The 12,673-nt window shown below is 41.0% G+C and overlaps 1 protein-coding gene across 26 annotated transcripts in view; it reads left to right on the forward strand.

Annotated features, from left to right (window-relative positions):
* Nucleotides 1-12,673, forward strand: part of ARHGAP26 (Rho GTPase activating protein 26) — a 431,139-nt gene that overhangs the window by 392,109 nt on the left and 26,357 nt on the right. For 15 of the 26 annotated variants that reach the window (XR_010413044.1, XR_010413045.1, XR_010413042.1 and 12 more), the window contains exon 21: nt 11,892-12,167. The exons of 2 other annotated variants lie outside the window; for them this stretch is intronic. Coding sequence is in view for 17 of the 24 variants with exons in the window: in XM_064596088.1 (XP_064452158.1) it covers nt 11,892-12,167 (276 nt within the window). In the remaining 7 variants the exon portion in view is untranslated. The remainder of the gene's footprint in view (nt 1-11,891; nt 12,168-12,673) is intronic. 9 more of the 26 variants (XM_064596094.1, XM_064596090.1, XM_064596095.1 and 6 more) reach the window with 2 other exon arrangements.

The raw sequence follows: 12,673 nt of genomic DNA on the forward strand, positions 1-12,673 counted from the left end.
AACGTAGGAAGCATTCATAGTGTACAAGAGATGTAGGAGGAGTACTGTAACTGCAATATGAGGTAGAGTCAAGACCAGAAGGAAAAGACTAGCTCTTGAGGATTCAGAGGAGAAGTACAGAACTTACTGTGGTAACTAGAGAAGCCTCATGTCGGAGTTCACGCTGAAAGTGGTCTTTGACTGGTGGATGGGCATTGATTAGGGGCAAGGGAAGAGACATTCTAGGTGGGAAAACAGCACCAGCAAAGAACATGGTGATGGGAAGCTGAAAGTACCCCCATGGCACAAATAAACCCGTTTGGCTAGAACACTGGTTGGAAAACTAAGGCCCATGGGCCACATCCAGCCAGCTGCCTGTTGGTTTTGGTTTTGGTTTTGGTTTTGTTTTATGGCTCATGAGATAAGAATGGTTTTTACATTGTTCAACTGTTATATTTTAAATGGTTATGTAAGTAACTACCTAATACCCTCAATTTTGCCTCTTGGTCCAGGGAGTCTACAATATTTACTATGTGACCCTTTAAGAAAAAGCTTGCTGACCTGGAAATCCCTGAGGGTGTGAAAGCAAGTAAGGTGGATTATGAAGAGCAATTGGGGCTGTATTGTGAAGGACCTTCAAATGACAGAAACCCAACTAGTCTAAGGAAAAAGTGGGAGTTCTAAACTTACAATTTTGGGAAATCTCAGGGTGGATCTAACCTCAAGCACAATTGGACCCAGGAACCCAAATTATTATTTTACTTGGCTCTTCTTCCCTCCTTTTTTTTTTTTTTTTTTAACTTCATTTGCAGACAGATGTTTGCCATGTAATGGGAAAAAAAGATCTCTGGTCACACTAATCCAATAGCTTTTGCTTCCAGAAGAGCATTCATATGTTAGAAGACAAGGAGGAACTGTGATCAGTTGAGTGTCCATCCTTGACCCAGTCGCCGTGGCTGGAGGAAAGGGGCCTTCAGGCTAGCCAGCCTGGGTCACATGCCTGCCCCTTTAATGAAATCCGAGGGACACTGACTCCGGCTGTATCACTTGAGGTGGAGCAGAAGGGAGGTGGGAAAACTGGTGGCCAGGAATAAACTCTAACTATATCTTTCACTCTCCCAGGGTAAAGAATTTATTCTTTGTGCAGTAGGTAGTCGGAAGTTTATGAGAAGGAAATTGCTATTCATTCAAAATTTGAGCTGTGTGTTTAAGAGGTTCATGTAGTGATAACATGCAGTAGGATGGATTGGAATGGTAAAAAGGTAAAGAGACCAGGCTAGAGATTCTTCGAGCAGTCTAGGTGAGGTGGCCTTGGTCTTCATCCTCGGAGAAAAGTGGAAACACTGAAGTGTTCTAAGCAGAGAATAGACAGGATCAGATTTACATTTTGAGATGATCACCAAGAACAGTCCTCTTGAGTATCTATGCTGAACATCTTGTTTACATTGTAAATTTGCCAAAGATTGTCCAGAGTAATTTGTATCTGCCTCATATTTGAAAATATATATATATATAATTTTGTAAGATTAGAATTAATGGTGTTTTGCTGTGTCTATTTTCATTGACTTCTCAGTGCATTTTTGGTTTTAGAATGTAAGAACTAGAGCAGAATATAGAAATCATTTTCCTTCAGTTCATTTTTATGCACAGATGTTAAAACTCTTTTTTTCCACTGGAAAGGGTGACTTTGCTGGAAAATCATTTGAAGTTTTTTCCAGTCAAGTCAGTAAGCAACTCAGAACCAAATGAACAAGGGGCAAAAATCACCGTGAAGTCTAGTGAGATTGCATTCCTTCATTGTGCAGCCTGAGCCAGCCTTTGTAAGAACAGAGCATGGTCCAGGGGAAGATGCAGGTTTTGTGCATGGTCACACTGAAGGAGCAAGGCCAGTCATAGAGGGTAATAAATGGAGTAGAGAAGATGTTTGAGTGGGTTGAAATCAAATCAGAAATAATTTTCCAGGGGCGCCTGGGTGGCTCAGTCGTTAAACGTCTGCCTTCGGCTCAGGTCATGATCCCAGGGGTCCTGGGATCGAACCCCACATCGGGCTCCCTGCTCTGCGGGAAGCCTGCTTCTCCCTCTCCCACTCCCCCTGCTTGTGTTCCCTCTCTCACTATGTCTCTGTCCAATAAACAAAATCTTTAAAAATATATATTAAAAAAAAAAAAGAAAGAAAGAAAGAATTTTCCACATGTTTAGACTATTGAATAAACACTAGAATTAGAGGGAAGTCAGCTATTTACTTAGGAGGAGAAAAAGAGAGTCAGAGACTATTGGCCTTTTCACCAAAGTTCATCTCTGCTTATCTCTGTGCCTCATGCCTTTCATGGTATCCGGATCAAGATTTGTAGGCTTGCAGGAGTTTAACTTAATCGTCCTGAATATTATCCTTAGCAGAAGTGCTTTTTCTATTGCTGCGAGTTCTGAACATAGTGAAATATTTCAGCCTTCTTATTCAGGGAATCTCCTTTCCCCGGGGTTTACTTTTAAGCTGAAGTGTCCTGGGCCACCACTGCTAATTTTAGATACTCCTTTGTTTTCAGCAGTGGACATTGAGATTCTTAGTAAATCCTCCTCCCTCCTTTTCCTCCCCCTTGTCCAAACAGGAAATATTCCCTGCAAGCAGACCTTATAGAAAAGTATGCCAGATGGCCAATGACTTTCAGCCCATGTTGTTAACATGTTGTCCAGCTTACTTACTCGAATGCAACATTGGAGATGTCCTATTTGACTTCCCCATGCTCGGGTGAAAGGAAGACACCATTGATTTACTGTGATAACTTTACCAAAATAAAAATGTCTCTCAAGGAGCCAAAATCATTTCTCAGTGAGGAGAGCAGGATGGAAAAATTAGTTCTTGTATATGGAAGGTGCTCAGTAAATATTTGTTGACTGTATTTGACTGAAAAAAGAAGAGGAACAGCACGAACGGTTGGGAGCTGCTAACTGTATTATGCAACCCAAACCACAGATTGGTGCAAGAAAGATGGAACTGTCATTTTGCCTCTATTAAACATCCCTCCTCCAGAGAATAAAAGCAGCCATTTGTATGATTAGGGAGATGGTTTTTACTAGTGACATTTATTTTTTGGTTATAAATGTAACAGATTAACTATAGGAAATGTGGAAAATAGTTTCAAAGCATACGAAATAAAAATTACTTTTAATGTCATCATCCAGAGAATGGCGTTACTAGTTTGATATACTTACTGTCTATAGGTAAGTTTTAAGATAGGTTTGCACATGTTTTTTATTATAGAAAAGTGCATGAAATATGGATGTACAGTTTAACAAATTATCATTTAGCAAACACCCACCTAATCACACACAGGTTAAGAAGTACAACCCTGCCAAGACCCCAGAAGTGTCTGCATCTCTTGCTTTCTCTCTCCCTCTCTTAGTCCTCTCCCCCCAACAAAAGGAATCACTAATCGGATGTTTACAATAATCACTTCCATGTTTTTGTTTGTATTTTTGTCTCCTAAATACAGATCACTGTTATGTCCAATAGATATATTCAGTAAAGTCAATACAAATACTGAACCACTGCTCCTAGGGAAAGCACAGGGTTAGGTTCCTGTGAGCCTCTGGTTTTGCCACATTTTTGTCAACCAATCTGTATACTGTATTTAATATTGTTGATTCATTAACATTGAACACACGACCAACAGCACAGTAAGTCATGCCTGAACAAATCTTACTCAACATATGTTTCCTCCTTAAGGCACATCACAGCCTTCTTGTACTTAGAAACTCTAGAGAATGGAAACAAGAAGGCCGGAGCATCGCTTGTTTCTACCTCAGATGGCATTGTGCATATTGGGTGCTTCAGAGTGACTCAGGTGTTTAGTTGCTTTGCGGGTGTCCACAAATAACCTGAAAGCACCATGATTATTGATTCTGAGGTTACAAATACATTGTGGCAAGTAAATGAATTCACGAACACAAAATCTGCAAATAACTTATATGCATCCCTAACATACAATATTTTGTTTTATTATGTCTGGCTTCCTTTGTTCAGTGGTTTTCAGAGCCTTCATTGATTTGTTAAAATTAGTCATTAGTTTATTTATTTGCATTATGGCAGAGTGTACTATTGTATTAATATACTAAAATTAGTTCCCCTTTCTTCTTTTGCTGAACATCTGGGTTTCTTGTTTTTGCTTTTACAAATAATTTGCTGTGCACATTCTTATGCATCTCTTCTGAGGCACACGTACACGCCATGCTGGAGGGTGTACGTCTGGGAATGGAACTGCTGGATCATAGAGGATGATCTCTTCACCTTTGCCAGATGAAGCCAAACTGTCCGAAGCGGGTGTGGCAGTTTCCATCCCTCCTTCAGCAAAGTAGTAGAGTTCTGACTTTCCACATCTTATAACCACTTGATGTTTTCAGCATTTTGATGTTAGCTGTTTAGTCACTCTGGTATGTGTGCAGAACTACCTCATTATGGTTTTAATCTACATTTCCTGTATTACAGCAAGGTTAAGCACTTTTTCTTTTACATTTTCTCTCTTTTTTTAGAGATTTTATTTATTTGTCAGAGAGAGAGAGCACAAGCGCGCACACAAGCAGGGGGAGCAGCAGGCAGAGGGAGAATCAGACTCCCTGCTGAGCAAGGAACCTGATGTGGGACTTGATCCCAGGACCCTGGGATCATGACCTGAGCCAAAGACAGGCGCTTAACCAACTGAGCCACCCAGGCGCCCCGCATTTTCTCTTCTTAAGTCCCTGTTCAAGTTGCTTGCCCATCTCCTCCTTTGTTGTCTGTTTCTTACTGATCAGTAGGAGTTCTTTGTAGAGTCTGGTTATGAGCCCTTTGTTTATTTATATGTTGTAGGCTGCCTTTTTACTCTCTTTTAATGTTGTCTTTTGATAAATAAAGTTCTTAATTTTAATGTAGTCAGGTATATCTGTATTTTCCTTATGGTTACTGCTTTATAGGCTCTGTTGGATATGTCCCAACCTCAAGTTCCCGGAGTTATTCTCTTCTAAAACCTTTATTGTTTGCCTTTGGCATTTGGATCTGTAATCCACCTGGAAATTATATGTTAGGTATGATATGAAGGACAGATCAAGTGTTACTTTTACCATGCAGATATCCAGTTATCCTAGTGTCATTTATAGAAGAGTGCTTTCCACTATTACAAAATAATATAGCATCATGATAAAAAAATTAAGACAGTATAAATAAAATTTAAAAATGAATGTTAAATCCATGCCTGTGCACCCAGTTCCCTGTTCTCAATCCCCTGAAGTGTCATTAGAGTTTCCTCCTTGCAGATTTATTTTAAGAATCATGTTTAAACATCCCTAGCATTAGAATGGTGGCCTTAAGTTATGCCTAAGGACAGTAGAAGATCGAACCTGGCAGCACTGTTGCTTTCCTTCTCTTTTTAAATTATAGTGACTGTATTTGTTTTTGTGCTGTCTTCAGTATATAGAGAATGACAATCGAACTGCACTCAAGTTAAGATAGTAAGGAAATTTGGCGATTTCTCCGCAACCGTTCAAATCTTTTAAAACAGCAAGTGTGACCATATGCATTCTCTAGTGACCCAAAATGCTTCAGCCTTTCTTTACAAATAACTTCGTAAATTGTGAAATGTTTTCAGTTGGGAGGGAGTAAATACCTAAACCAATTCTCATGTACCTGGAGTGGGGTATTGAAAAAGTCTGAGGGGCTACCCTCAGAAACAGAAAAGAATACTCTGCTCATTCAGTATTGTGCACCATGAAGCACAGTGGAGGCGTTTGGCCCTCTTACCCTCGCTGGTCCTTTCCTTTGAGGTTTTTTGTTTTTGTTTTTGTTTTCCTGCACATTGAGCAATTGAACTGGAACCGTTGTCCAGTCATCTTTACTTCCAATCCAGAGTTTTCCCTTCTACCTCCCATTTCTGCATTATTATACGTGAAAAGTTTCAAATTATTGACTTGGAGAACCTTAAGGATGACAGATGCCTTATTCTAAGATTTTGAATTATGTTTAAATCATGAAATTATTTGCCATTCCCAGCACACTCAATCTGAGTTTAAAATTTGTTTGAAATTTATACTTCAGAAATTTTTGTGAAAGCCAGAAAATGGAACTACTACACTATAGATAAGTTGAACTATTTTAAAAGCAAATTATTTAAGAACTATTTTAAAGGTGATTGCCTATAATTTCTAAGGCCTTAAGGGGATTTTAGCATGTTGTCTCATTAAAATAAGAATCGGGACTCTGTCATTGTCAGGATAAAAATGCACATTAAATAGATAATATATTAGATGAGTAAAAATGCACATTAAGATATATTAGATAATATATTAGATGAGGGGAAGAATCTGTAAATACTATGCATACTGGTAAAAGTCAAAAGAATACAGAATGATACAACTCGGGGGCATGTGTGTTTTTCCTCTTGTTAGGTTGTGAAGCACATACTGAGAATTCACAACCACAAGGTTGGGACATATATAGGATTTCTGTGTTGTCACAGCTTCAGTAGACACATGTAAAGAATATGTGGTCAGTTGTTTAACAAATTAAAATCATTTTTTGTGTCATTTGCTCTGATTTACCCCTATCCAGTTTATCAGTATTCCTTTTGGCCCTCTTTCCTTGGCTGAGGTTTGATATCCCTTCTTTTTTTTTTTAATGGTGCCTTAAATCAAGACATAAAGGGATATTTTCCAAGGAAGAAGAATTCACTGATTTGGGATTAGATTAAATAAGATTGTATTGGTTTTCATGGAATTTTCTCTTCTCTCTCATTACAGGAGGAAAGGGCAGGGGGGAAGGGGTGGGAGCGGGGGCAAAACAAGCATTCACCCTTAGATTTAATAGCGCCTTCCTATTCTGTACCTAATTGGGAAGAGAGGACTGATGGTACATTAAGGTCAGCCCTGGGCTAGTGATCTCACAGGCCTTGTCCAGGCCCGACATACATGACTGGGAACCTGGGCCATAGATCACAGGCCAGTGCCTGGCAAAGAGGAACAAATGCCAATTTTTTCAGTTCTCCATAGTACACACCTGGCAGAAGACTGTCTGGACACTCTTGTGTACCTCATCCCTCCTAGTTAGTCCTTTCTTTAAGAGTCCTGCAATAGGCTGGCCGTCCGCCACTCCCCCTTTCTCTTGGATCAGCCACACCGTTTGACCAGGGCTCTAACTCTCCAGGTTGACACTGTCTGTCTTCTCTGTCTACCTGCTTGTGTCCTTCCCTACACTACCTTCTTGGCAGAATGCCCTTTGGAAAATTAAACATTGCTTCCAGATGGAAACAGAACAAGAGAAGGGAATTGTATTCATTTTTACATCACTGGAAATGCTAGGAAAGAGGAGAGCCCAAGGTAACCTTTTTCAACTAAAAAAAAAAAAAAACCTCTAATTTTTTTTTTTTAATGATGCTTCCTGCTGCTGGGGTGACAGAGAAAGGGAAGGGACAGCCCCCATGCATTGTTGGTGGGAATGCAGTTCAGCAGAACCATTCTGCAAAGCTATTGGCTAGGTTGTATCGATACCCTTAAAAAAGACTCCTAGCCTTTGACCCACTTATTTAACTTCCAGGAGTTTATGCTAAGGAAACAAATATATTCAGTGATCCTCAACAAAGATACGAGTTGCACCACTATATAATAGCTATAGGGGCATAATAATCTGAATATACACAATAAGAGAGAGGTTGCATAAATCAGGGTATATACCATATGATAAAATACCCCGTAGCCATTTTAAGAATGTGATAGCAAAGGCTATTTAATGACATTCGAAAATGCTTTATTAAGGGGAAAAAAAAAAAGAACAGGCTACTATGTATGCAGTTTTATTCCTCCCAAAATGAGAAGATAAGCCAGGATATTAACAGTGATTATCAGTAGTTATAAATTATGATTGTATTGCTTTTTCTTGATTTTTGGTATTTTCCAATTTTCTACAAAGCCATCTATAATTTTGAGTATCAGAATCTTAAAAGGTCAGCTTTCTTCTTAATGGTCAGCTTACTGCTCACCTTGTACCAGGTTTTAATAACCACAGAGTGGAGTCTACCCTGGGACTGCCACGTCCATGATGAGATTGGGAGCCTGCTGGGGCAGCCCTGTCCATAGGAAGGCAGGCATGCCCTGGCTGGTACACCAGACGTTCCATCATTCGAGTGAGTCACCACAGAAGGGTGTCAAGCTGATGATAATGCCACACACTGTACTTGAACTGTTGGCCACAACCCAACATGCTTCCAGGCCTTTGAGCCTTATCTTCCTAAACCATTCTTTCTTCACTGTCCAGTGAATGTCAACAGGACTGACTGGGACTGTATGACTCCTTTTGAGGACACTGTGGACCAGCAAACTAAAGCTGACATAAGCCTTCCAGTTGAATCCAAACTAGACCAGCAAATGTTCATTCCATGCTAAAGTTTAAGCTCTTGTTGTTGTTGTATTTGGGCCTTAAAGGGGGGAGGGGAGGTGGTGGGGCACTGGCAGAATCCCAGGAGTGAAAAATGTACTGGGGCATTCAGCTCAGATACTCACAACTGGACTCTGAGGATGGTAGAGAGGCCTTAGGGGGTCATCTGCTAAGACTGTAGTTACCAAATTATTTTCTCCTGTCTTAACCTCAGTCATTTGTTATCTTTGGCCTCAGTAGGAAAAGTGAGAATTTGATAGAAGCTTCAGGGCCAGTAGCAAAACTGGCCTTTTATTGTTTGTGTGTTTTGTTTTAGGTTTTTTAAGGGTGAGATTTTTTTGTCTGCTGTTGTCATTTTTCAGTAAGCTATAGCCAGACACTTCGGAAGTGAAGGGGAATGAAAGAGTATACAGTCTTGGGCCATTAGCATCATCTGCGTGATCTTATTTCCCACTTACATGTTCTCTGAGTTGTAACACAACTAAAATAAAATGTACTCCTTGCTTCTTGGAGGAATATTTGTATATTATTGTCATTCTTTTGCTATAGATATCCATCATTAAATAAATAAAAACCTTCTATAGTATTGTTGATCATGAGTTTTATGACATGATTGTGAGCACAAATGAATAAAAAGCATAATTCTATCAGTAGTTTAAAAAAATCAAAGTACTGTGGAGTGTGCATTTTACTGTTACACTAAAATATAATAGTCATAAATTTTAAATTGTGGTCATTTTATAGCAAATAAATGTCACTGCTATGAGTAAAACACAAGCAAACAAATGAAATTCTATTAGTCGTTAAAAATGACAGTCAATACTACAATAAGTGACATGGAGCTTGAAAAGTTCTTATAATGGTTTCAGATACCCTGGAATTCCATCTGCACCCCCAGATAATTTCAGCCATGTACTGTCATGGTACATGGTCAAGACCCACTTAGATATGCAAGGATGTGAAAAAACATTCAGAACCACGTTGTGTTCATAGAGTATGTCCCCAACTATGCCTTTATTTTATTTTTTTTAATCAAAGGCATAATTCTTATACAAATGAGATAGGAAGCTGGAGGGGTTTCCTACTTATAAAAGCCACTAAAAAGAAAACAAACAAACAAAAAGTCCTAAGGACTTTTTAATTGTCCTGTGCTGACCACTGACCAGAGGAACAGATGAGTTCAGGCCTCTTGGCCTGAGCTGCTTGCTCTCTTGAACTTGCAGATTGTCCCTAGTCAGAGCTCGGGTTCCTGGGCTGGGTTGCAGTTTGGAAGTCATGGTAGGCCTTGCCTACTAGGTCATTATCGAGAGGGGCGGGTTGTGGGGAGAGGCCTGAGAAAGCAAGGTCTTGCTCACCAGCTGCAGCTACAGAAGAAAGTGAAGACTGCACAGTTAAAATGAGGCAGCACTTTCTCCCAGGACTCAAGACAGAGTCAAGTGGGAGCAGGTATTCAGTTAATAAGAGAGTAACTTACCCCTCAGCTGCCAAATCTTACTGTCTTATGTTATAGTTGTTTTTTGGTCTGTCCAATCTTGTTAAATACATTGGGAACTCTTGAGGTTAGGGACCTTGGCAAATGCCAAATTTTATTCCATTTATTGTGTTTGATCATACTCTGTGCTCAGTAGCTTGTCTTTGCTGGATTATTTGAGAAAAAGAGAAAAAAGCCATACTCTTTGAATTTAATCTCTTGTATTATATGAATTCCATCTGCTATGTGAATCTACTAGAGAGAAGACTGGAGGCAGGATTGGGGAATTTACAATGTGTTGAGTCTTACTGAGTCTGTCTGTTGCTACATTCCCATTTTCCTTTGCAAATGTGGCAGGCATCTAAAGGAGATTCATAAATCACTGGTTAAGAAGGCTTCTAGTGCTATGGCTGGGTCTGTAAAGAAGCTTGGCACAACATAGAGGAACAGAGCCAGTCCTACTACCCTAGAGACAGGACACTGTGGTGGCCAGAGCCCAGGGCTTAGGGCCAGGGGATCGGGGTCTGAACCTCGGCCCTGTCACTTACAGGCAAGCCTCAGATGGGCCCCAAGTTTCCACATCTGTGAAATAGGAATCGTATTGTGCGTCTTTGGCTTGTTGGGTAAGTTAAATGAGATTTGTTAATTTACTCACTCAACAATTATTTCTTGAATACTTACAGGCACTATTTTAGGCATTGGAGATAGATCAGTAAACAAAATGGACAAAAATCCCTGCCCTTGTATAATTTATGTTCTAGAAATATAATGCACATAATGGCATTAAATAAGTTTCATTCATTTAGTCTGTGGATTTCTGGTGAACTCATGTGATGGGTTTTTACTGTATATTTCCATGAGAATGTATGTTACAACCATAGGTAATTAGGACCATCATGAGATCTCGTGTCTGAATTGAGAATGACCCACTATATAGGACATTTATGTGTTCTTGCTAAATCCCACTATGTTTAGAAAGTCTATTGCACTGGAATTGGATTGCTGTCATTTTCACCTCTATAAAGTGCTTGGATCAAACATTCCAGCAGTCGGCTGAGGCTCAGGACTGCAGGTGGTGTTGTGGCTGGGCGATTTCCACATTGTTTTCTCAGTCATTGGTCTTTGCACTATCTGTGATTTATGTGATTTTATGGAGTTGCTAGGATGTTTGTTTGTGTAATTTGTAGAAATAAGTCAAAGGGCTAGCATGACCAGTTAAAAGTCACAAGCTGTATTTTAATGAGTAATTTTAACCTTTCCTCTGCAAACTTTTGATCAGTTACCCATCAAAGAACAAAATGACAGATTGAAATTTTCAGTTCCTCATTTTTTCATTGCCTTCCCTGTGAGATTTTTTCTTAGAGCATCACAATGCCCAAAATCCATGAAAAGAGAAAGGGCAGGCCTGGAAAGCAAACCTCAGAGGGACCGCAATGCTGCCGGGGATTGTGTGCCCTCCCTGAGAGGTGTGTGTCCAGACCTGTCCTCCATCCGCTATCGTATTTCTAATGCAGTGCTTCTCTGAGTCTCCAATGGCACACAGCCCATTTAGTTAAAAATGTAAACAGGAAATTGTTTTCTGGCCGAATGTCCCGTACAGCCCAGAAAAATGGTCATTTTTGCTGAGACCCAACTTTAAAAACACTAACACAGCAGTGGAAGCCGAGGGCCTTTTAGAGGCTAGCCCTGCCCCACACGGGCTGGTGCTAGGGTACGAGTGGGAGCTCACGTATGTGGGCCCAGGGCATCTTCCACCAGTGGGCAAGGACACAGTGAACACCATCGAAGAAACTCCTGTGACCTAGAAAGCAGCTGTTCTGCAGGGCAAAGAGACTCCTTAATACTCCAAGGAATTGCAGAACAGGCGCTACTTGGAAGACACCGAGGTCTGGTCTGGAGAAATGTGACTTGGCACTGACGACACAGCCTGGGTTTCAGTGCTCCTCGTCTGCTCCAGCTCCCCATCATTTGGCCTCCCATGAACCTCGTGCTCCCATTGTGGTTTCCCTCTGTGCTGACGAGTTTTCTGGTTGTTCTGTCTTGCAGCCCCCCGAATCCAAGCCCAACTTCACCCCTCTCGCCATCTTGGCCCATGTTCTCGGCGCCATCCAGCCCTATGCCCACCTCATCCACGTCCAGCGACTCATCCCCCATCAGGTCTGTTGCAGGGTTTGTTTGGTTTTCTGTTGCTGCCGTTGCTCTCTCATTGGCTTGGTCCTCTCTTCATGCAGTGTTCAGCCTCCTCGTCAACTTTGTTCCCCGCCATCCAAACCTGCACTTGCTTTTTGACAGGCCAGAAGAAGCAGTTCGTGAAGACTCCAGGTAAAATCATGGATGATGACCAATCTGTTCCTCTTTATCCAAAGCCGGTCAGGGACAGTGGGGGTGGCCAGCCTCTGCCCTCCTGTGATTCCAGCCTAAGAGACCGAAGCCAGGAGGGACCGTGTGCATGAACCAGCATGGCATTCTCCACATCTTTCTGAACCCTTCCTCCAATTTCTGAATGAATCCGTGATGCCTGGAGTTTGGGGAAAGAGTGCTTCCTGGACAGGCCCCTGTTTGGATCGTTCTCTGAATCATGGAGCTTTCTCTGTGCTTTGGTATAAGATAATATCAGAGGGAACCAGTGCTGAGACAAGTACTGGCCTTTTCTTCCCTCATTTTTATCAGGTAGCATCAGGCAGCATTTATTTGTGGGGTTGGACTATAGGCCGTGAGCACTAACACCTAGTTGCTAAGACCAGAGACATGAGAGAGGGAGATGAATGTAACAGAATAAAGGATGGAGATGTGAAGCGGTTTCTCTTTATATTGTCATGGCTGCCTCC

Source organism: Mirounga angustirostris, unplaced genomic scaffold (genome assembly GCF_029215605.1).
Source record: "Mirounga angustirostris isolate CCGP_5_RB_7025 unplaced genomic scaffold, mMirAng1.0.hap1 SCAF_7, whole genome shotgun sequence".
NCBI lineage: Eukaryota > Metazoa > Chordata > Mammalia > Carnivora > Phocidae > Mirounga > Mirounga angustirostris.